Below are 21,043 nucleotides of genomic sequence, written 5' to 3' on the forward strand. Positions count from 1 at the left end.
ACAGCGTAGGATACATATAAATATATATAAGATATACTAATCAACTACATTATCGGGCTATTATTAAAGTTTTCAGTGAGTCAAAAGTTATACATGGATTTTCATCTGTGCAGGGGGGCCAGCACCCCGAATTCTCACGTTGTTCAGGGTCAACTGTACTTATAACATAGGACCTTTCCAAAATTTTCATGACATAGGAAGGACTATAGAACTTTTCAAAAAAAGAGGTATGATACCCTTCCAGTATGTTAGAACAGAAGTCAGCAGCTCTGTATACCTCATAAAGTCACTTAATTGTGAGTTTAAAAATACGTTCAAATGTCTTTTCCATTTACGTCAGTGGTATCTAGTTAGTATTTACACAATGATTTTGAGCAAATGATTTTTACAGGGCAAAACAGATATAGTTTCTTATGGTTTTTGCAACTGATATTTCCCAAATACTAGGTTATATTGTGAACGGGCACGCCACTGAAGAAACACTAACATTCGACTTGCTGGTTTCAATCTCAACAAAAGTGAAGCTAATTTTACTATAAAAGTTGTACCGACACAGACACACAGAAAATTTTGCATTCTCCCAAATGTGTCATCAGTAGGTAAAAATCCACCTAGGCAAAATAGTATTTATGCTTCCATTTTATTGTTTTTAAGAATTAAACTGCCACCTCAGTAGTCTTAAGAGCAATATAATGAAACATACATACATTTAATTTAGACTTATGTCCATCATAGCTTCAAAGGCTTCCCTGAAATAAGGCTGGGATTCACATCTTTTTCCTTGAGGAAATAAACACTAACAGTAATTTTGTTATCCTTCTACCCACCAACCCTCATTCAAACAATAACTGGATGAATTCAAGTCTAACGCCATTTAAAAATTTTGTCTGCTACAACACATTCATCTGATCTGCCTCCCTGCATAACACGTATTTTTTAAACCTAACTGAAAATAAATCATTTTTTAAAAAGTCTACGAGAATTCTCTTAAACATGTGGAAGTTTATCATGATACTAATTATTTTGTCCAATACATAGGCTAAGTGGTTTCATACCACATTCGACTCTAGTGAATTTCAATAAAAACAGGAGCGCTCCTCATAAACAGTTGAGAAGCCCTAAAAGGAATTTGGCTATTTTCTTATCACAAGAAACAAAGAATGGTATTGGATTTTTAACAGTAATATTTTAACAGCTCCTAAATAGGGGCATGAAAAGGAATCAAGTTTGCACCAGTCCAAGTACCTACAGTAATATGATAGAAGCACTCACCACCACCAGTTCATACTATTTCTTATTTCACTCCCATGCTCCTAATAACAAGAATTTCTCACTAGATATATTGCATTAACACTGGACTCTCAAATTGCTAGATGTGAAAAAATCACTCAACTTAAAAAAAAAAAAAAAAAGAAAAAAGCGTCTTAGTTATTTCCGGCCGGTCAAGGTTGAAATAATCATTTCGCCTATCTCTAACTTCAGCTCTAAGTTCAGAGACGACTCTGCATCTCATTATCCAAGATGAGAAACTGTTTTGCCTGTGTCTGACAGAATCCAATGGTAAATTAGCCATCAGCTCACCCTTTGTCAAAAAGAAATGTTCTAAATGTACGCACTACAAACTATTTAATAAATGACATCTGCATACTACGTTTTTCATTTTTATATTATGCACCATTTTAGGGGGGAGGAAATACTTCACAGGGGTTTACTCAAAGGATATAGGACCATACCCTAAGAATGTTGATTTATACACATGAGTTCCATATAAAATGTAAGTGGTCATCTTAGCTGGACTGTAGCAAGCCCCTATAATGCAAATGCTGACTCTAAAGGCACGTTATAAAGCTCTGAAAATCACAATTTAGTCGTTACTTTTCTCCAATACAAACAAAATCATCTGGTAGTCTTCACTGGTGACTCCATTTTAAAATGTTCCCAGTTCCATACTGCTTAACCCATAAAAGGAACAGGAAATTATAGTCTTAAAATTTCAAGTTAGAGAAAAAAAAACCTTATCACACGGTAATGAAACCTGAGCAATGCAAGTCTGTGATTACAAGAATGTCCCTCATTAATACAATATTCCTCTACGGCGTTCAAATTGTACTTTAAAAACCCAATAAACAAGAACCCACCTAGAGCACAGGATCCAACTCCACCACGAAATGAGGAATTACATAAAGTCTATTCAGCCCTAAATACTTAGTTTGAGACAATGAGCAGAGTAGAACACTTTATCTAGAGAACACAATTTAAACAGTTCTATAAAATAATGTTACGTAAGATTAGTAAATGTGGTGCATCATGTGATTCCAACCATTCAGGAAAAAACGTTAATGAGTAACAGTATCCCCCAATAGCTTGGAGCCTGTAGAGTCAATTACTTTGGCCAGATCTTCCCAAAGAATTCCTAATGCCTTTTAATGTTATGAACATCAATATATCTTAGTACTGGAATTCCAATGTATTTTGGTGCTCCTGAGGCTGCCTAAAAATGAAAAGGCATCCAAGTGAAGTGCATTATATACTTAATATACCTCAAACTTTCAGTGCCTAAAATGTGAAATAATTCTCTACCACTTAACAGTCTGCCTTACAGTAAATTCTAGTAGATTTTTACTTTTAGGATTTTATTGTAACTTTGGGAAATTAGTGGTAAAACATATGGTTTTTAAAAAACAGTATGTGGCTGCACTTAAATTCACATAAAAATAGCATTTTTACAACCATTTTGAAATTTAATCCTTTTACACAGGTTAACAAAATGTATCACAAGAAAAACTGAACACTGGATTGAACAAAAGCACTATTTTTGAAAGTGGAACAATGAAAAAGTCTTCCCAAATTCTTTACAAATGGTCACCTCTGGGTCAATTTACCACACTAGGGGAACAAAGTTGTTAAAATATCGCTGTGCTCAACTGAGCCACTTATCTGCACTACAGTATAGTACTTGAAATCGATCCTAAGGTCAAGATTTAAAACCATTTTTAAGAGACAAGACCCTACGTGTTTTACGGTCACCTCAGGAAGAGGAGCTTCTCCTTCCCAGAACAGTCAAAGCTTAATTAAAAGATTGACTATACATAAGTTTTTGTTGTTTTTTTCCCTCCTCATCATATCTTCAGTTCAAAGCACTATTAATCATTGGTAATACGGTCTATATCTTGTCTGATCTGGATGATGTGGTCCAGGAAGTGGGGTTTGAGAAGGCGGACCCTGCATTCGTGGAGGAGGAGGTGGCCCTCTTGGTGCAGGCCATATACCAGGACTCATTCCTCCTGGTTGTGTAAATGGAGGGCTCAGAGTTCCTTGATCTTCAGTGAACTGGGGTAGAGAGTTAGGATTATAATGGTGAGGAGGGGGTGCAGTTACAGGTGGGCCGCCGTGCTGAGGCGGGGGAGGTCCTGGAGGAGGATGATTCATATAAGGTGGCATCTGGGCAATAATATGTCCAGGGGGAGGGGTTATTGGTGGTGGAGCAGAGGTCATTGGTGGAGGTGGAGCTTGGCTATAAACCAAGTGAGGAGTCCCTGTGGCCTGGGGAGGATGTGGCATTGGATGGCTTATTGGTGGTGGAGGAGGTGGGGGGGGTGCGTAATGTTGCTGTGGAGGCATAATATGATGAGGGTGCGACACCACTGGTTGGCCCTGATATTCAGGATGGTGGTGAGCAGGTGCTGGGGCAGGAGGTGGTGGTTCTCTAGCACCTGAATTGGAGTCATCCTGAATAGGGACAGTTATTAAATTGCTGTGTTTTCTTGTTGAAATACGAAAGGTTTCCTGACTGACCGAACGAGGAGGAGGTGGAGCCATGGCCAATTCTGCTGGCGGAGCACGGATATCCTCGTGTGGCTGGTTATAGTGCTCGTGTGGCACGTGCTGCAACGGAGGTGGCGGCATCATGATGTGCTGCTTTGGCGGAATATGGCTCATGTGGTGCTTGTCTGGTGGCATTATAAAACGATCAGGGATTTCAGCTGGTGGTGGGGCGATAGGAGGATGGACGTTTTCAAGTGAAGCACGGGGAACAGGTTTTCCAGCTCTCATGTGGCGGTGGTTGATATGCGCCTGTAAGTCTCTCTGAGACAGGTAGGTTCTCTTGCACCCTTGAACAATGCTACACATGAAGAGAGAACCTCGCGTACACTGCTCGATCCGCTGAACGGGATCACTACAGCTGAACGAGAAGGGGAAAAAACGATTTACTAAAAGCAGACCAGAAAAATACTGCACAAACTCTCACAGATATGCCTGTTCTTGAAATCTGTTGTGGGAACTGCAAAGTTCACAATTACAAGTTGCAGGGACCATAAGTGAACCTTTAATCACTGCCACTCTGTGGTCTGTTGGCTTCACATTAAGCATCCACCCTTCTACCGACCTTGGAACTCTCCATACAAGTAAAAATTAAAAGTTGTTTATCAAACAAGAGTATGTTTTAAGAAAAGACCTATTGTTCCTAAGACACAGAATTATCTGATTGTCTCAAACAAACTCTATGCTTTGCATCCATTTGCAAAAACAGCCAGAAAGGATGAACCAAAGGTCTGTCATAGTCATGGAATTCAAACTTGTACAGTATTTACAGAGCAACAAGGATTTGCTGAGCAAACAATATGAAGTAAAAGACGCTGCAAGGACTGCAAAAATGTGTAAGATCATCCTCATCGACAGGGTTCTTGACATTAAGCAACGTAAACTATTTAAATTCAAACCCTGACTATCAGGAGTCCCTTAGGGAAGAATTATCAGACAATTTTACTACAAAAAAGTATGACCCCCTCCTTTCTAAACTGTAAGCACTAAATTTAACTCAGCATTTTCTTAATGACTCAGGGTCAAAATTATAACTCTTTCTCACTCACTATATTTAATCCACACTTGCCTTTAGAGTCTTTTGAAATAGTGGAAAGAGGACTGAACCAGGAATCAGAAGAACGGGGACCAAGTGCTGGCTCTGTAATCTTGGAGAAGTCACTTAATCTTTCTGTTTATTTCTTCATCTGCAATATGGGTTAAAATATGTACTCTAACAATGTTTTTTTGTTTTTGTTTTTTATCTACTTTGCCCTACTTAAAAGAATATCCTTGGGATAACTGAAAACAATGAAAGTGGCAGAACCGAATCACTAGTTAAGCAAGGAATCACTACATATGCATGGATATAGGCTATTATCACGGAATATGTGTATCAGGTCATCTGAGACTCTGTTAAATGGCTCTATATTCCTGAGTTTGAGCTGTGTCTCTATTTTCACCCTTGCTGTAAGGCTGGCACTCCTTGAGACTAGCAGGCTTCCCTTTAGTGGCCATTTGGCACAGTTCTCATTTGTTTGCTTCTAATATGCTGTAAACTCAGAAAGGTCTCCACGGTAACAGGAATGTAAGACACTTTCTTTTGGGTGGTGTTTAAAAGCAACAGTATATAATATTTGTATCAACTTGGGTTGCCATTTCTTCACTTCCTGATCTGAGTCAGTTGAGCCAGATAGGCTTATGTTCTCAAATAGCTAAGTGCCGACCAGTGAGGTGCTTACTGGAGTTACTTTCAATATCTTGAAAACTAAATTCCCTTTTCCATATTACCATTAGAACACTTATTGAATCATCCTCTCTCTCTCTCTCTCTCTCCGTGACGCCAATCTTCCTACACCATAAAAAGAAATCATCCCTTATAAGTGTCCATAATTGTGTTATCAACCCATACTACAAATCTTGGGATAGCTTCTGACACAGGTCATAAGGAATCTCAGAAGTCTACAACTGTTCCAAGGAAGTTGGTCTCAAAGCTTTCTCAAGTCTTCTATCAGGGGTTCTAAACTGGTATAAAAAGTTATCCTGGATCTTTCAAGACCATACCGAACTGGATCAGTATCAACCAATACCTCTAGATCTTTATAACTTGTCTGAGCCAATACCATGATGGTGCCCTAAGATATACTCAAGACATAAATAATAAGATTTGCAGGTAGTACATAAGAGCTTATACTTACCTAGTACTTATTATATGCTAGGTACTATAAATATAGATGTATGGACCTACTAGTTTAGTTCTAACAACACAGAGACGTAGATGCTATTTATTAACTCCATTTTACAGATGAAGAAACAATCTGTCACACAGCTAATAAGCGGCAGACTAGGGATCTGAAGCCAGGAATTGTAATTCCAATCGCTGCTTGATACTACCTCTCTAGTGTCCCATCAGAGAAACAAAACAAAACAACCGTTTTGGTTTATAACACTAATTTTGTGATGACACATGTACTTGTTTGGGCTAATGTGAACACTCAGATAATAGCTACCTAGCCTTATCCTAAGGAGAAGGCTAAGGCCAACTCTAGGCTCACAAAGAAAGGTTAGCCATGTCTACATATTTGATATCCTGCTGCTGACTTACATCATACTCTGATCTTTAACCTAGATTACAATTCATTACATCACAAACTTTTATTATTTAAAAATCTACTAATGGGGCGCCTCGGTGGCTCAGTCGGTTGAGTGTCCGACTTCAGCTCAGGTCATGATCTCGCAGTTTGTGGGTTCAAGCCCCGCTTCAGGCTCTGTGCTGACAGCTCAGAACCTGGAGCCTGCTTCAGATTCTGTGTCTCCTTCTCTCTCTGCCCCTTTCCCGCTCGTGCTCGTGCTCTGTCTCTCAAAAATAAATAAAAATGTTAAAAAAAATAAAAATAAAAATAAATCTACTAATAACCTTACCCTGGACACATCTTATCTCCTTTTTTTTCATGTAAAATTGCACAGTCATAGCAAAACACATGCTTGCACGGAATCTGTGAACAGAGACATATTACAGTTAAGCATACTAGAACAACTTAAACTATTTCCATAAAAAATAACTGTAAGCACAGTAACCTGGACATAAAAGGCACCTGAGAATTGCTCACTATGATAAACATTTATTAAGTACTAATTACAGAAAAGCAACAGTTAACCTTTTTTCAGTAACAGAGCCCTTTGAGATATAATGAAATATTTGGCCTTTCCCCAATAAATATATACGTATGCATCTGCTTACATTTCTCCAAGTATAAATGCTATGAATTTCATCCGTGGTTCCTATAGAGGTAAAGCTCCTGAAGAAGCCCACACTATCCAAAGCAATCTACAGATTCATTGCAGTTTTTCACAGAACACAAAATCCTAACGTTTATATGGAACCACAAAAGACTCCAGATAGTCAAAGCAATCTTAAGAAAGAACAAAGCTAGAGGTACCACAATCCCAGCTTTCAAACTATACTATAAAGCTATAGTGATCAAAACAGTATGGTACTGGCACAAAAACAGACACAGATTAATGAAACTGAATTGAGAGCCCAGAAATAAACCCATGCATATACAGTCAATTAATCTATGACAAAGGAGGTAAGAATAAACAATACAGAAAAGGCAGTCTCTTCAGTAAATGGTGTTGAGAAAACTGAAGAGCTACATGCAAAAGAATGAACTGGAACTGGACCACTTTCTCACACCCAACACAAAATAAACTCAAAATGGATTAAGGACCTACATGTATGACTTGAAACCATAAAATTCCTAAAAGAAAACATACGCAGCAATCTCTTAGTAAACTTAATAACATTTTTCCAGATGTCTCCTCAGGCAAGGAAAAACAAAAGCAATGGAAACCATTAACAAAATGAAAAGACAACCTACTGAATGGGAGAAGATATTTGCAAATGATATATTCAATTAGGGCTTAATACCTAAGATATATAAAGAACTCATACAATTCAACACCAAAACCCCCCATGCCCAAATAATCAGATTAAAAAATGGGCAGAGGACCTGAATAAACATTTTTCCAAAGAAGACATACAGGTGGCCAACAGGTACATGAAAAGACGCTCAGTATCACCAATCAGAGAAAAGCAAATCAAAACCACAATGAAGTATCACCTCACATCCGTCTGAATGGTTAGTATCAAAAAGACAAGAGAAACATGTTGGCCAAGATGTGAGGGAAAAAAAGAACCCTCACGCACTGTTGGTTGGAATGTAAATTGCTGCAGCCACTATGGAAAACAGTATGGAAGTTCCTCAAAACTAAAAATTGAAGTACCATACAATTCAGTTAATTCCACTTCTGGGAATTTACCTGAGGAAAACAAAAACACTAATTCAAAAAAAGTATATGCACCATTATTGCAGCATATTATAATAGCCAAGAAAAAAAAGATGCGGTACATATACACGATGAAATATTACTTAGCCATAAAAAAGAATGAAATCTTGCCATTTATGACATGGATGAACATAGAGGGTGTTATGCTAAGTAAAGTCAGTCAGGCAGAGAAAGACAAATACCATATGATTTCACTTATATGTGGAACCCAAGAAACAAAACAAACACAACAACAACAAAAAGAGAAACAGTCATAAATACAGAGAACATACTAGGGCGGGAGGCAAAAGTGAAGGTGATTAAGAGGTACAAACTTCCAGTTATAAAACAGAGAAGTCACAGGGATGAAAAGTACAGCATAGAAAATACAGTCGATTATATTGTAGTAACTTTGTATGCTGAAAGACGGTAACCACACTTATCACGGTGAGCACAGTGTAATGTACATAATTGTTGTATCACTATGTTGTACACCCAAAACTAATTTAATATTATAGATCAACCATACTTCAATAAAAATTTATAAAGTAAAAAGTAAAAAAAATAATTAAAAGAAAACTCCCAAAGAAGAATACCATAACCATGTTCTATCTTATCCTGTTCCTCCTGAAACTGTGTCAAGCAGTGAAATAACAAACACCTCCTACATTTAATGTAAGTAGCATTCTTCCCTGGCAGTTAATGAACTTATAAAAATCTAAAAATAAATCAGAAGGACACAGTAAAATGATGTTAGACCATTTTAAAACTCATAGTCCATTACTCTTATTTAGCTACGCTACACAGCAAAGCAAGAGGGCCCGATCCATGCCCTCTACCAGGCAGACGTTACTGAATTCAATTTTTTTCAAATACAAATACAAAACTATCTTTTAAAGGAGGATATGTCAAAATTACTATAAAATTACAACTAGAGTTATAATTGTTTTTAATGATTAGAATTCAATTCTATTTGAATTATTAGTATTATTAGTTTTACATTAAAAATTATAGCCTTCGGAAATAAGTAACTGACTTTGTTGTTTAACAAGAAAACAATTTTTCCTTAATAAACCAGAATAAATATCCACTAACATGTATCAAACAGTCCAAAGAAATTCGTTTTCAGAAGTTAGTTAATTTTCAAGCAATTCAAGAATTTGTCAAGATAATTATATTAAATGCATGGTATCCCCAAATTTCCCTTGTCTATTCCATACTTAATTAAAATGTCACAAACTTAGTCATTAAACAGTGATAAACCCACCTACTTAAATTTCAGAATCTCATCTCTACACAAAAGTTTACATTTACTAAAACATTTAATTTAGTTATACTTACCATTCGCCCATAGATTTTAATAGGCAATCCACACTTGTCACAGAAATGAACTGGCGTATCATCCTTTTCACCTAAGATGTTTATCTGTTGAATGATATAATTAAAATTTTCTTTTTAAGCATCTCTAAAAATTGTACTTATAATTTTTGCAATGAATTGGTTAGTATTTTATAAAAGTTGTTAATACAATTAGAAATAAAGGTTTCTTGGCATAATTCCCACATATTCCACATGATTAGCTGTGCCCCCATTAGTTTCTTTTTTCTGTTTACGGTTATTGATTTTACTTGACTTTACTGAAAATTATTTCAAATTATTTTTGAAAATAGTGGAAATAGGGCATTAATAAACAGATGATTTGAGTGTGCTTAAAAAAAGCGTAATACCTGTAATAAAAGTTCATACCATTCTTTAAGTATTCTGATTATTCTAACAAAGTACTTAAAGTATTTTGCTGTTCTGGGGCACCTGGGTGGCTCGGTCAGTTGAGCACCTGACTTTGGCTCAGGTCGTGATCTTGTGGTCTGTGAGTTCGAGCCCCGTGTCGGGCTTTGTACTGACAGCTCGAAGCCTGGAGCCTCCTTCAGATTCTGTGTCTCTTTCTCTCTCTGCCCCCACCCCTCCACTCTCTGTCTCTGTCTCTCTCTCAAAAATAAATAAACATTAAAGAAAATATTTTTTTATATAATAAAATATTTTGCTGTTCTAATAAATTTTTTTATTTTTAGTTTTACCTGGAAGTCCCAAAAAAGGTGTCCAGGAAATCTTCGCTGATTTCCAAACAGTTCGCCACCTTTACAGTCATACCGTTCTTCTTCATTATAATCAAATCCTTCTGAGAAAAGAAAGTGTTCTGAGAAAAGAAACTTTTCAAATCCTAAATTTCATTTTGGAAGTACATGTACATGGCACCACAGACCTGTTCACCCAAAAGCCCATCTGATGACTTTCAAAGCTCTTCTAAGGACAAGATAATCAAGACTAGTTTAAGTCATTATAACATCAGCTAGAAATGATCTTGGCAACCATCTACTCCAACTCTCTTATTTTATAATTGGGAATACTGCAGTATGGAGACGTATAGTAACTCAATACATAGATTAAGTGGGAGAGCCAGGAACAGACTTCAGAACACTTCACTCCCATTCAAGTGCTCTTATTAATTCACCAAACTCTCTCTAGTATAAACCTTTACTAATTACCATCGTCACACTTGCCGCACAAACTTTTAAGATACTGATCACTTACTGTAATCTACCTACAAAAGTGGTATCATGCTGCAAGAGGCTGATTTTATTGCCAAAAGCATACAATGAAAATATAAAGAATTCTGCAGGTTTTTCTTCTTACAACTAAGCAAATTAGGTATCCTCTCCTTCAGTCTTAAAACTGAAACTGATTTTAGAAATAAGAACATATTCATACTTCATCTTTTCAATTAAAATCTCTCTCTGGTTGATCACCCAAACAGCAGAAGCCATATCATATCTAGTCACAAGTATCCTCCTCTCCACTATATGTATCAATAAAATTATGAAGATCATATGGGCTCAATTTCTCTGACCTTGATGGTAAGCATCTCATCTCATACAAAAGAAGAGAAAACCAATGGACAGTCCAATGGTAATTCTTGGTAGAATCCAATTACCTAAAGTAAAGGTGAGAAGGCAAATCTATCCCTCCAAAATGCCAGGCTTCTCATGACTCTTTAGGCCCTAGAACTGGTCAACAGTGTAGACCAAGCGCACAAGTTTTAACTTTACCCACGTGGCTAAATTACAGTACCTGTGTATGGATGTACATATGGACATACACACAAATACAGGGAAGCAAGACTTTCCCAGTGCACTAATCATCTCCAATACAAAGTATACAGTTCAAGGAGTATTCTTAAAAGTTACAAATGAGTGACCCTCGCCTCTTGTATGGCCCATTTATACCTTATAAAAAGCTTCTGTCATCTAAAATTCAAAATAAGGAAGATCAGTTCTTCTTATCTAAAATGCTGAGTTATTGTGTTGAACAACAGCCAACAAAATGAGGAGCACAGTAATCATTTTTCAAAGTTGTTCAACCTGCACTCCCACCATTAAAGTATACATGTATAATTGTATAATACCATATTAGTACCCACATCTCCCTATTTTGATCTGCCTAGAAAAAACACCAATAACTTATTATTTTTTACCTGAATTAGTTGAATCAAAAGTAATCAAAAGTTATCTCCAGCCTCAGTTTGTTCTCTTAAAAGAGAAATTGGTAATAGTAGTTCCCTCTAGAAAGGGGTGTAAGCTTAGGGGATGAGAGGGGAGGGAATGAGGGGATATCTGAGAGGAAAAAGAAAGAAGGGGGATTTTAGCTTTTTTGCCTTGTTTGGATTCTGATAACAAGAATGTACTTACACATTACTGTGTACTTTTTAAAAATTATTAAAAGAAACAAAAAGATCAAAGAAAGGGCACCCTACGTTATGAAGAGTGCAGCAATCGCCCTAAGTTACTACCACCACGATTTAGAACATGTGACTTCAAATGAACTTGGAGAGATACCCTACAATAAAAGGAACCATAAAATGAGGTATAATTAAAACATTTTGATTCCAAAAAAAAAAAATAGATAGATTGCTGGAATAGAAGGGAAAATCTAGAAATTGACATAAATACTTTAGGCCTTTAATGTAGGATAATAGTGGGATTCTTATTCAGCACAGAAAAGACAGATTATTCAATGGTTAAGACAAATAGCTAGCTGTTTTAGAGAAAAAATAAATAGAGCCAGACTCCACTTTTTTCTTTTTAAATAACCAAATACACATCCATAAATGTCCCACAGCAGGGATCAGCTAACTTTTTCTGTAGAAAGCTAGATTAGTAAATATTTTAGGCTGTGTAGGCCATATGGTCTCTTGCAATTACTCAACTATGCCATTATAGTGTGAAAGCAGTCATAAACAGTACTTAAATGAATGGGCATGGCTGTGTTCCAAAAAAACTTTACAAAAACAGGGCTGGATTTGGTCCACAGGCCATAGTTTGCTGACCCTGTACTAACGGGTAAAATGGGAAAATTATTTTCTGTTCATGAAATAGAAAAAAGGCCCTTCTAAGAATTTTATAAAACCCAGAAGTCATAACAGAAGACTGGATTGGATATCTGATGACACAAAATCTTCAAACTTCACCACAATAAAAATTGGATATATAAAGTGCAAAAGGCAAATGGTGAATATACACAATATGTGACAAAGAGCCAATTTAATAATTTGTAAAGAACTCAGAAAAATCAAGAGAAAGACTACAATACAGAAAAAAATGGTTAAAAGATATGAACAGGTAGACCCTAGGCAAAAGAAATAACCGATACTATGTAAAGATATCCACATAACTCCATTCATAATTAAAGAAATGTGTATCAAAATGAAAATTTTTAAAGGTTAATAGTCCCAATATTAGTGTGTGGGAATATAAATGGATGTTTTTTTTCAGAGCCATTTGACAATATCTGTTAAATTCTAAGATGTACAGATGGATACCATCAAGCTGTAAAATACCCAAATTCATGCAAAGTTTAAATTTGACACCAAGCATACATGCTAAGCTATATGTACAAGGATATTTCCTGCAGCATTGTTTTTAACAGCAAAAAAAAAAATCAGAAAAATTCTCGATACATTATAGTATATCTATAAATGAAATACCTAAGCCTATTTTCTTAAATGACTACAACTGTACACACTGATAAGGCAAAATTTTAATTGCATCTTACATGAAAAAAGGGCAGTTATATATTAAAAAGTTACTATAAAAAAGTTGTAAAAGAAATTATTTTGGTACGGGATTGTCATGGTAGGGAGACAAATTTCACTTTTAATATTTTGCTCTCTGAAATGTTATTTAGGTTTTTTTTTTAATGATAGGCAGTGTTACTTTCAATAACAAAAGAAAAACCAAAAATATTATACAGCAAGAGAAAAGTGCATGAAAAATGAAACAGTAAGATAAAAAGATCTTAAATAAATAAGACCACATGGAATATTTGGTGGAATCAGATACAATAGACTTTTGGATCTGTCAGTTTAAACAAATTACCTTCATCACCAGGTGGAGCCTTTGCAGGCATCCTGTTTATAGTCCTTGGAGTTCGAGGTGCAGTTTTGGCTTTGTTCCCTTGTTTGGAGATGAGCTTTATAGGAATTCGTCTTCGAACATCAAGACCACCCAATGATCCAGAACTATTAGTGCCTTGTAACTCATTGTCTACGTCAGAAAAAAAAAAAAGTTGTAATTTCTTTCAGTTTTCCTTTTTGAAGATTATTCTGCTACAGGTATTAAAGTAACATATCCAACATTATCAAGGGCTGAATATCTGGGCTCTGATTTTAAGTATTATATTATATATGTTTAAGCATTAATTTTCTCTATACTAGATAAACCCTTAAAGCAATGTTTTTTGAGATGGAACCCTTTAAAGAGTTGGCAAAAACTACAGAACCTCTCTCTAAAAGTAGACAATAAAAATTTCCATGATTCCAGAAGAGTTTACAAAAACATAAAACCTTTATAAGCCCAAGAACTTCTATCTTGAGCTATAAGAGATTTTAAAAAAAAAAAAATAAATAAAAGGAAGGAGGAGGAAAAGAAAGAAAACCATCCACATCTCCAACAAGCACACAAAACACTTGTTAAGTTAGAAAAGTGAATCTACATCAGGACAATCAATAAAACAAACAAAAAACTAACAGTGACAATAGCAAAATTAAAAAAGTAATGCAGGGGCGCCTGGGTGGCTTAGTCGGTTAAGCGTCCGACTTCAGCTCAGGTCACGATCTCGCGGTCCGTGAGTTCGAGCCCCGCGTCGGGCTCTGGGCTGATGGCTCAGAGCCTGGAGCCTGCTTCCGATTCTGTGTCTCCCTCTCTCTCTGCCCCTCCCCTGTTCATGCTCTGTCTCTCTCTGTCTCAAAAATAAATAAAAACGTTAAAAAAATTTTTTTAAATAAATAAAAAAATTAAAAAGTAATGCATTGAAAATGAAATTAGTTTTAAGGAAAGTGATTATTCCCTTAAGTGTAAAATAGCTTTTCTAAAAAGTATTCAGGAATAGTAAAGATTATTACACTATGTAGTAGCAGAAGCACACCATGATGTATTTGGGCTATAACCTTTATAGATATATACATGTGAGTGTGTTATTCTAAGCTGCATCGTAATGGAAAAATAGAGTTTAGAAGGATGCAAGGTTTCTGTAATTCAACTAGATCTAAACAAGGGACACTTTCTAAGGCCCTCCTTGTTATTAGCTATTAACTCATTTCCCATGAGTAACAGGATTATTTCATAGAACTGACTCCATTTGAAGGTTAATAGTCTCCTTTTTTTTTAAGTCTATGACAGAATATTATAATACAGAAAATATTCACTTTTACCCACCAAAGGCACAAAGGGAAATGTCCCAAAATAGGAAATGCAAATAAAATAATTTTCAAAAATAGTAACATTTTAAATATGACATACTGAATGAACTGTCCCTGCAGGAGATAGTGCAACCAAGATTGATAGGCCCACTGTCCACATTACATTCAGTAAAGCCAAATCTGAAAGCAGTAACCTAGTACTAATGACCTCCTCTCCAATGCTACTAGGTTTACAGACACATGTTAAATTCACATCAGTTTGCACTCTTCCTGAACAATTATTTTTTTAATTCAAAATAATTTTAATTCAAAATAATAATTTAATTCTTAATGATTAATTTAAATATCTTTCAGTCTACTTTCTACTATTACTTTTACAATAGCTAATCCTCAAAGAAAAAATTCATGGAAAGGAAGCATATGGGTAGCTAAAATCTTGAGTTAGGATAAACCCAACTGGATCAACTTTCAGCACTTCACCAAATGTATTAAACCAAGCTGAGTAATGTATTTCATCTGCTTTCTTCTAGTTACTTATGTAAAAGTACCTACAAGCAATGTAATAGCCAAAGGATGGATATGACAGAATCTTTTTTTTTGCTCAAAATGTATTCCTGATTTTTCAATAAATGAACAAAGCAAGCTGATGTAGACAGTTGACAGTTCAATGCTTTCCTTCTGATATTAGGACTCAATGGTTTTACAACTAGGTGAATGACCAAAATACCAACACTTCATCACTGCAAATCCTTTCCCTCCACCTTGAGCAGTTGAGATCACAACAGTTGCTTGCTTAGCCTACCACGACTTTCAGGAGTCCTCTGCCCTTTAACACCTTGCCACCTACCTCTCAGATTGCAAGTCCATAAACAAAGTACAGCATTCAATAGTGATATCATTCTGGGTTTGTCTTTTTTTTTTTTTAATTAAAAAATCAGAAAATACAGCACAATTTCTTTTTGAATATGTCAATTAAAAACATAAAGCCCATGGATATTGTTACACAAAAAAAGAGAACTGAAGACATAACTAGTCATTTATTTTTATTTTTTAAAGACTGTAAGTAATCTACATCCCACATGGGGCTCGAACTTACAACCCCAAGACTGAGTCGCAGGCTCTACCAACTGGGCCAGCCAGGAGCCCCTATAACTGGCCATTTAAGGTGAATCCACTTTAAAAAGGAGTAACACTTTTATACTATAGTTTTTTAAAGATTTATTTAGAATTTTATCCTGAATTAAAGGAACCAAGAAATATTTTATAAAATTTAGATTGCAGTTACAACTAAGTGCTAATTCTTAAAATGACCAAAGAATGAATCGAGTGCTAACTGGGCGTTTCCTGGAGTAGTTTTTCTGGCAAAATTCTATTAGAACCCTAGAGGATAGCCTTCATTTTATGTTTGACTTTTCAGCATGATCATAAAATCAGTCACTTTTGCATAATATTCAAGGGTTTTATCAATTTCCCCAAGAGCCAGCCTCTCTTAATCCTTTGACATTAAAATCTTTCTCTTAAAATACCTACCCTGTCATAACATCCTCAATCAACTGGCTGACTGGAATTTCCTCATTGGCCAAGGATTTTATTTGTGATTCAAATAGTTATCAAATTCATGTTTATGAATTCCAAAAAAAACCTGAATCTTTTGCAAGGTTTGTAATCACAATCAATATACAGTATTTGACACTGTTTCCTGATATGAAGCAAAGATAATGACTTATAAAGAAATTAAACGAAGAGACAAAGGGCTGTCAGTACAGCATGTGACTCTTGATCTACATTGTAAGCTTGAGCCCCATGTTGGGTGTAGACATTACTCAGAGACAAAATCTTAAAAAAAAAAAAAAAAAAAAAAGAATAGAAAATATCTAGCAGGGATATCTGAGTAGGAACTAATTTTTTTAAATGGTCAGCTCATTTGTGAATATTTTCATGTCAGGATGACTCTTACTTTCTCTGGCAATATTTTAACTTAGAGAACTAGGATAATAAATACTCAAGACACACACCCAGCGATACTACAACTTCTTAACATAACATCCTGTAAACTGTGGAACAGGCTTAACTACCAATTCTAGTAATAGGCTCTAATGAGAAGTATTTTGCTAAAGTTGCACATTTGTTACTCTAACACCAAGGTCCCAGAGTTTCAATTCTACAAAATTTCCAAATACTAGAGATTCTTACAGCCTGATTCTTGGCCCTCTGTATTCTCGTTCCTTGAGTGATCTCATCCATCCTTAAAATATTAACTCTCTGGTACTAAATCTCAAGTATGTATTTTTCACCCACATCTTTCCTCTGATTTCCACCTGACAACTTCCCTTGTATGTCCCAATACACAGCTCATACTTGGCAGCCCAAAATTTTGTTCCCAAATTCCCAGGTCTCACCTCTACCCCTTTTTTAAAAAGTGTGTTTTCCCCAAATCAGTAATGGGCACTACCTAGGTGATCAAACCAGAAACCCAGGCATCTCTCCTTTCTCTCACAAAGCTCATATTTGAGTTCTACCACCAAAATACTGAATTTGTCCACTCCCCTTCTACTAAACCAAGCCAACTTAACTAAGTCGAGTCTCTCTTCTGGTCTACTGCGATCACCTCCTAAATCATCTATTTTCTATTATTTTTGTCTCCCTCTTTTACACCATCTCCATGAACAAGCTATTGTATTTTTAAAAGAAATTATGTTCCTCCTCCACTTCTGTTCAATGGCTTCGCACAGCACTTAGAATCAAATCTTTATCATGGACTTCAAAGTCTTGTAGGACCTGACTCCTGCCTTCCTTTTCAATCTCAGGGTTCCTTCCGTCTTGCTAACTAAGCTGCAGCTAACTGATCTTCTTTAAGTTTTCCTTCCTCAGAGTCTTTGTATTTGCTAGAAATGCTTTCCTCCTGATCAGTTCCATGACTGGATTCTTCTCATGCATCAGATCTCAACTTATAAGTTCTACTTTTACAGAAAGACCTTCCCTGACCACTCTCTCTGAAGCCTCCTCCTATTAGTCTTTACCACAGGACCCGTTTATTTTCTTCAAAGCACTCATCATGATCTGTAATTTTAGGTTTTAAAAACCAAACAAACAAAAACAAAAGCCCTGTTTATGGTGTCTTCCCTAACAGAATGTAATCTCCATGAGGTCAGGGATTCAGACCGTCTTGCTTACCATTGCACCATTCCATCTCCAGACCTACAGGTATCTGGCATATATTACATTGACTAACACTCACTAAAACCATATAGATATAATTTTACATCTATATGTAGAAAACTAAGTAGGTATTTGATGACTGAGAACACCCTAACCAATGCTTAATACAAGAAATATCCTTTTTTTCCTACTTATGATATGGCTGACATAACTATACGGAACACTAACTCCAAGTGCACTCTCATTCAATATCCAAAAACCACAAAGAAGAAAAAGCCAAACAAGACGTAACGAAGAGCGGAGTCATTCTTACTTGGACATAGAGACGAGAATATCTTGATTTTAAGCTCTCCTTTGTAAACGCCCCCAAATGATGGGTAAGGACCACAGCCGTAGCGCGGGGCATGCTTTGGGCTCAGGCAGAAAAGCCGCTCCGAGTATGATTCCGAAAACCATATCCGACTCCCTTCTCCCACCTCTAATCCGTGAAGGACCGGAGAGACAATAACGACCGGCAGTGACCACCGCAGCACCCGCCCAAAACTGACTGAGACAGCAGGAAGTCTCTAACCCACTCCCGCGCTTCGACACCCAGCGTAACAAGGCTTCCCCGACTCCAAAACTGAATCTACCCGCCAGTCCCCCAAACTGAGAGCAGAGCACCCGGGACGAGGAAAAAAGGAGCAGAGCTCTCTCCTCCCCACGAGGCCCCCGCCTCCCACCGTCTGGGCTGGGAGCTCAGCAGAACCAGAGAAGTGACTGTTGCCGGCACCGAGGCGGTAGGTACCGCACCGGAGGGTAGGCCGGGACGCAGCAGGCCCTTGCCGGGCACAGGGAGGGGTCTGTGAGATTTCCTTCTCACCGCCAGACCCCAGTGCTGTAGGGCGAGCGTATCCCCTCTCTGCCCGCTGGGCAGCAAGTCCCAGGCCGGCCAAGGGGGCATGGAACCGGGACCCCCACTGCCTCCGCCTCCTTACCAGTGTGATCCATGATTCGGCTCGCAGGGCACAGTGGGAGCGGAAGTCAACCGCGCCGGAGTCGCAGAGAGCGCGTGCGCGCTACCTTCCGGAGCCCGGGAGGCGGAAGTGCGACCAAGTTGCCTCGGCTTTGGCCTCCGAAAGCTTCCTTCTCTCGTCTACTACCCAACTCCGGTGAGGGAGTCAGGCATAGTTCGGGGAGAGAAAGGACACGCGAAGAGCTTCCAGTTCGAGGTTACTGAGACTCTTCCTCACGTGCTTCACGAGAAAGTAGCCTTTAACTGTGGAAAGGCGACCGACGGGAACGGGGGAGGGGGAGAGCGGTAGCAGCCGGAGGCATAAGCTCGCGGCAGGTAAGGCGGCCGCCCGCCCCCGGGGAGCGCTGCCTTCTGGGACTTGTAGTGCGCTGGGGCCCCGGGGCCGGCCAGACTCACTGCGCAGGCTCGGCCGTTGGGCTGGCCCCACCCCGGCGGGCGGAGTAACGGTTTGGAATCCCCCGGAGTGCGCGAGCGCTGGTCTCCTGCACCCAGGGTAGGGAAAGTGTAAACACGCGCGCTCCGAAAGGCGTCCTCCAGTGGGAGGTTGCCCAGGGCATGGTCGAGCTACGAGAGAAGAGAAAGGCTCTCTGCGTATTGTCTAAATTTTGCTTTGTCCTGACCAGCTACGCAGAGCCAACTTGGTATATACCCCCGTTCCCACTAACTAAGTTTCTGATCGTTGAAACACAAAATGCTTGACTAGCACTCGTTTGTGTGTTTTGTTTTGTTTTAGAGCAAACGGTTGTGGGGCTGGGAGCCCCCCCGACCACCTAAGGACTGGGCTTAGGGCCGGGTGGCGGGTGAGTGCCCCGCAGCTGCCGCTTCCCCGGGGGACACCGGCTGTAAAGTGCGACGCGGAGCCGGGGGACGGGACGGACGCGGCGTGAGGTGGAGGGAGCGGCAGGGCTGGCCGGAAGGGAGAGGTTGAAAAGGAAAGGCCTAAAATGAGGAAGAGAGAGTTAGCACAACAGGCAGTACCTAGTTCCAGTTCTTGGTCCCCGGGGGTTGTGGCTGCGGCTGCCTTCATCGTCCTCAACCAAAACAAAGGAAAGTACCACAGAGTGGTTCCTGGGGACCTTCAGTGCGGTCTCCACCTCGCCGACTTGGCTCATTTGTGTCCACTCCCTTCTCCAGCCCTCTACACTTGATGCTCTCGGATGAGTAGAAAGGAGCACAATTAGTAGAAAACACGAGCTTGGGAGCCTAGGGATTTGGGTTCTATTCCTGTCGTCCCCTGGTGACGACATCAGTACCTTGGGTTGTTCACGCTTTCGGTGCCAGAGTTCCTGGATCAATAGGAGATTACTATATTGCCCTCTGACAGATGTCACGGTGCCGAATTCTGGATTAAGTATGTGCAGCGATGCGTTGTATCTGTAGTTAGGCAGTAACAGCTTGGAGTCATAAAGATCAGCACTATGAGTGCTCTGTGCTGATCTGGGGCGTGTTGTACTGGGGTCTTTAAAAAGACTGCCCCGCTACACCTGAAGCTTTATGAACAAGTTTTTAGGTACAATTACAACCAAGGACCATTGTGAATCAGAATCACCCCTGCTTTTGTTTACATGTAGATTTCTGTATTAGTAAGTGGTTTCCAAGATGCTTTCAATTGCTGGGCTTATTTTTTGTTTTGGAGGTTTGGAGGAAGGAAGCTTAACCATACCTTCCCACTTCTCTAAATACAGTGCTGATACGATGGGTCATTTCTCACCTATTTGAGGTATAGAAGAAGGTAGTTTTCACCTAGGAAGCGCTCTTTTTATTTTTTTCTCTCATATTTAGCCTGTCAGCCATACTTCAGATTAATGCAAATCCAGGTTCATAATGATATTATTCGTGTCTGCTGATGCTCATGTTTAAAGAATTAGAGCAAAAAAAGCATATTTAAGAATTAGAGCAAAAAAGAGGCTTCAAAGTATATTTTACATAGTTTAGTCTGTAAATCAGAAGTTGTGTCTGCATTCTTATGGTGCATGAAGTTATGAAAA

The 21,043-nt window shown here is 38.3% G+C and overlaps 1 protein-coding gene across 2 annotated transcripts; it reads right to left on the bottom strand.

Annotated features, from left to right (window-relative positions):
• Positions 1-621: 621 nt before the first annotated feature.
• Positions 622-20,206, bottom strand: CBLL1 (Cbl proto-oncogene like 1). 2 transcript variants are annotated; one of them, XM_007083953.3, is made up of 6 exons: positions 20,034-20,206; positions 13,560-13,727; positions 10,206-10,306; positions 9,472-9,555; positions 6,724-6,797; positions 622-4,183 (listed from the first exon to the last, which is right to left on the bottom strand). In XM_007083953.3, the coding sequence occupies exons 1-6, from the start codon at positions 20,080-20,082 to the stop codon at positions 3,148-3,150; spliced, it is 1,512 nt and encodes a 503-aa protein (XP_007084015.1). In that variant the 5' UTR covers positions 20,083-20,206; the 3' UTR covers positions 622-3,147. The 2 variants fall into 2 exon arrangements, with proteins under 2 accessions (XP_007084015.1, XP_007084017.1); XM_007083955.3 differs by lacking the exon at positions 20,034-20,206 and adding an exon at positions 19,018-19,647.
• Between the last annotated feature and the right edge of the window lie 837 nt (positions 20,207-21,043).

Source organism: Panthera tigris, chromosome A2, assembly GCF_018350195.1.
Source record: "Panthera tigris isolate Pti1 chromosome A2, P.tigris_Pti1_mat1.1, whole genome shotgun sequence".
Taxonomy (NCBI): Eukaryota; Metazoa; Chordata; class Mammalia; order Carnivora; family Felidae; genus Panthera; species Panthera tigris.

Excerpts from the sequence above, each read along its gene's own strand:
- CBLL1 (XM_007083953.3), bottom strand. The coding sequence starts at position 20,082 with ATGAAGGCAGCCGCAGCCACAACCCCCGGGGACCAAGAACTGGAACTA. Across the intron at positions 10,307-13,559 it reads GGCTCCACCTGGTGATGAAG|AAGGATTTGATTATAATGAA; the intron begins GTAATTTGTTTA and ends TTCTTTTCTCAG. Across the intron at positions 4,184-6,723 it reads GGAGATAAGATGTGTCCAGG|CTGTAGTGATCCCGTTCAGC; the intron begins GTAAGGTTATTA and ends CTTCTCGTTCAG.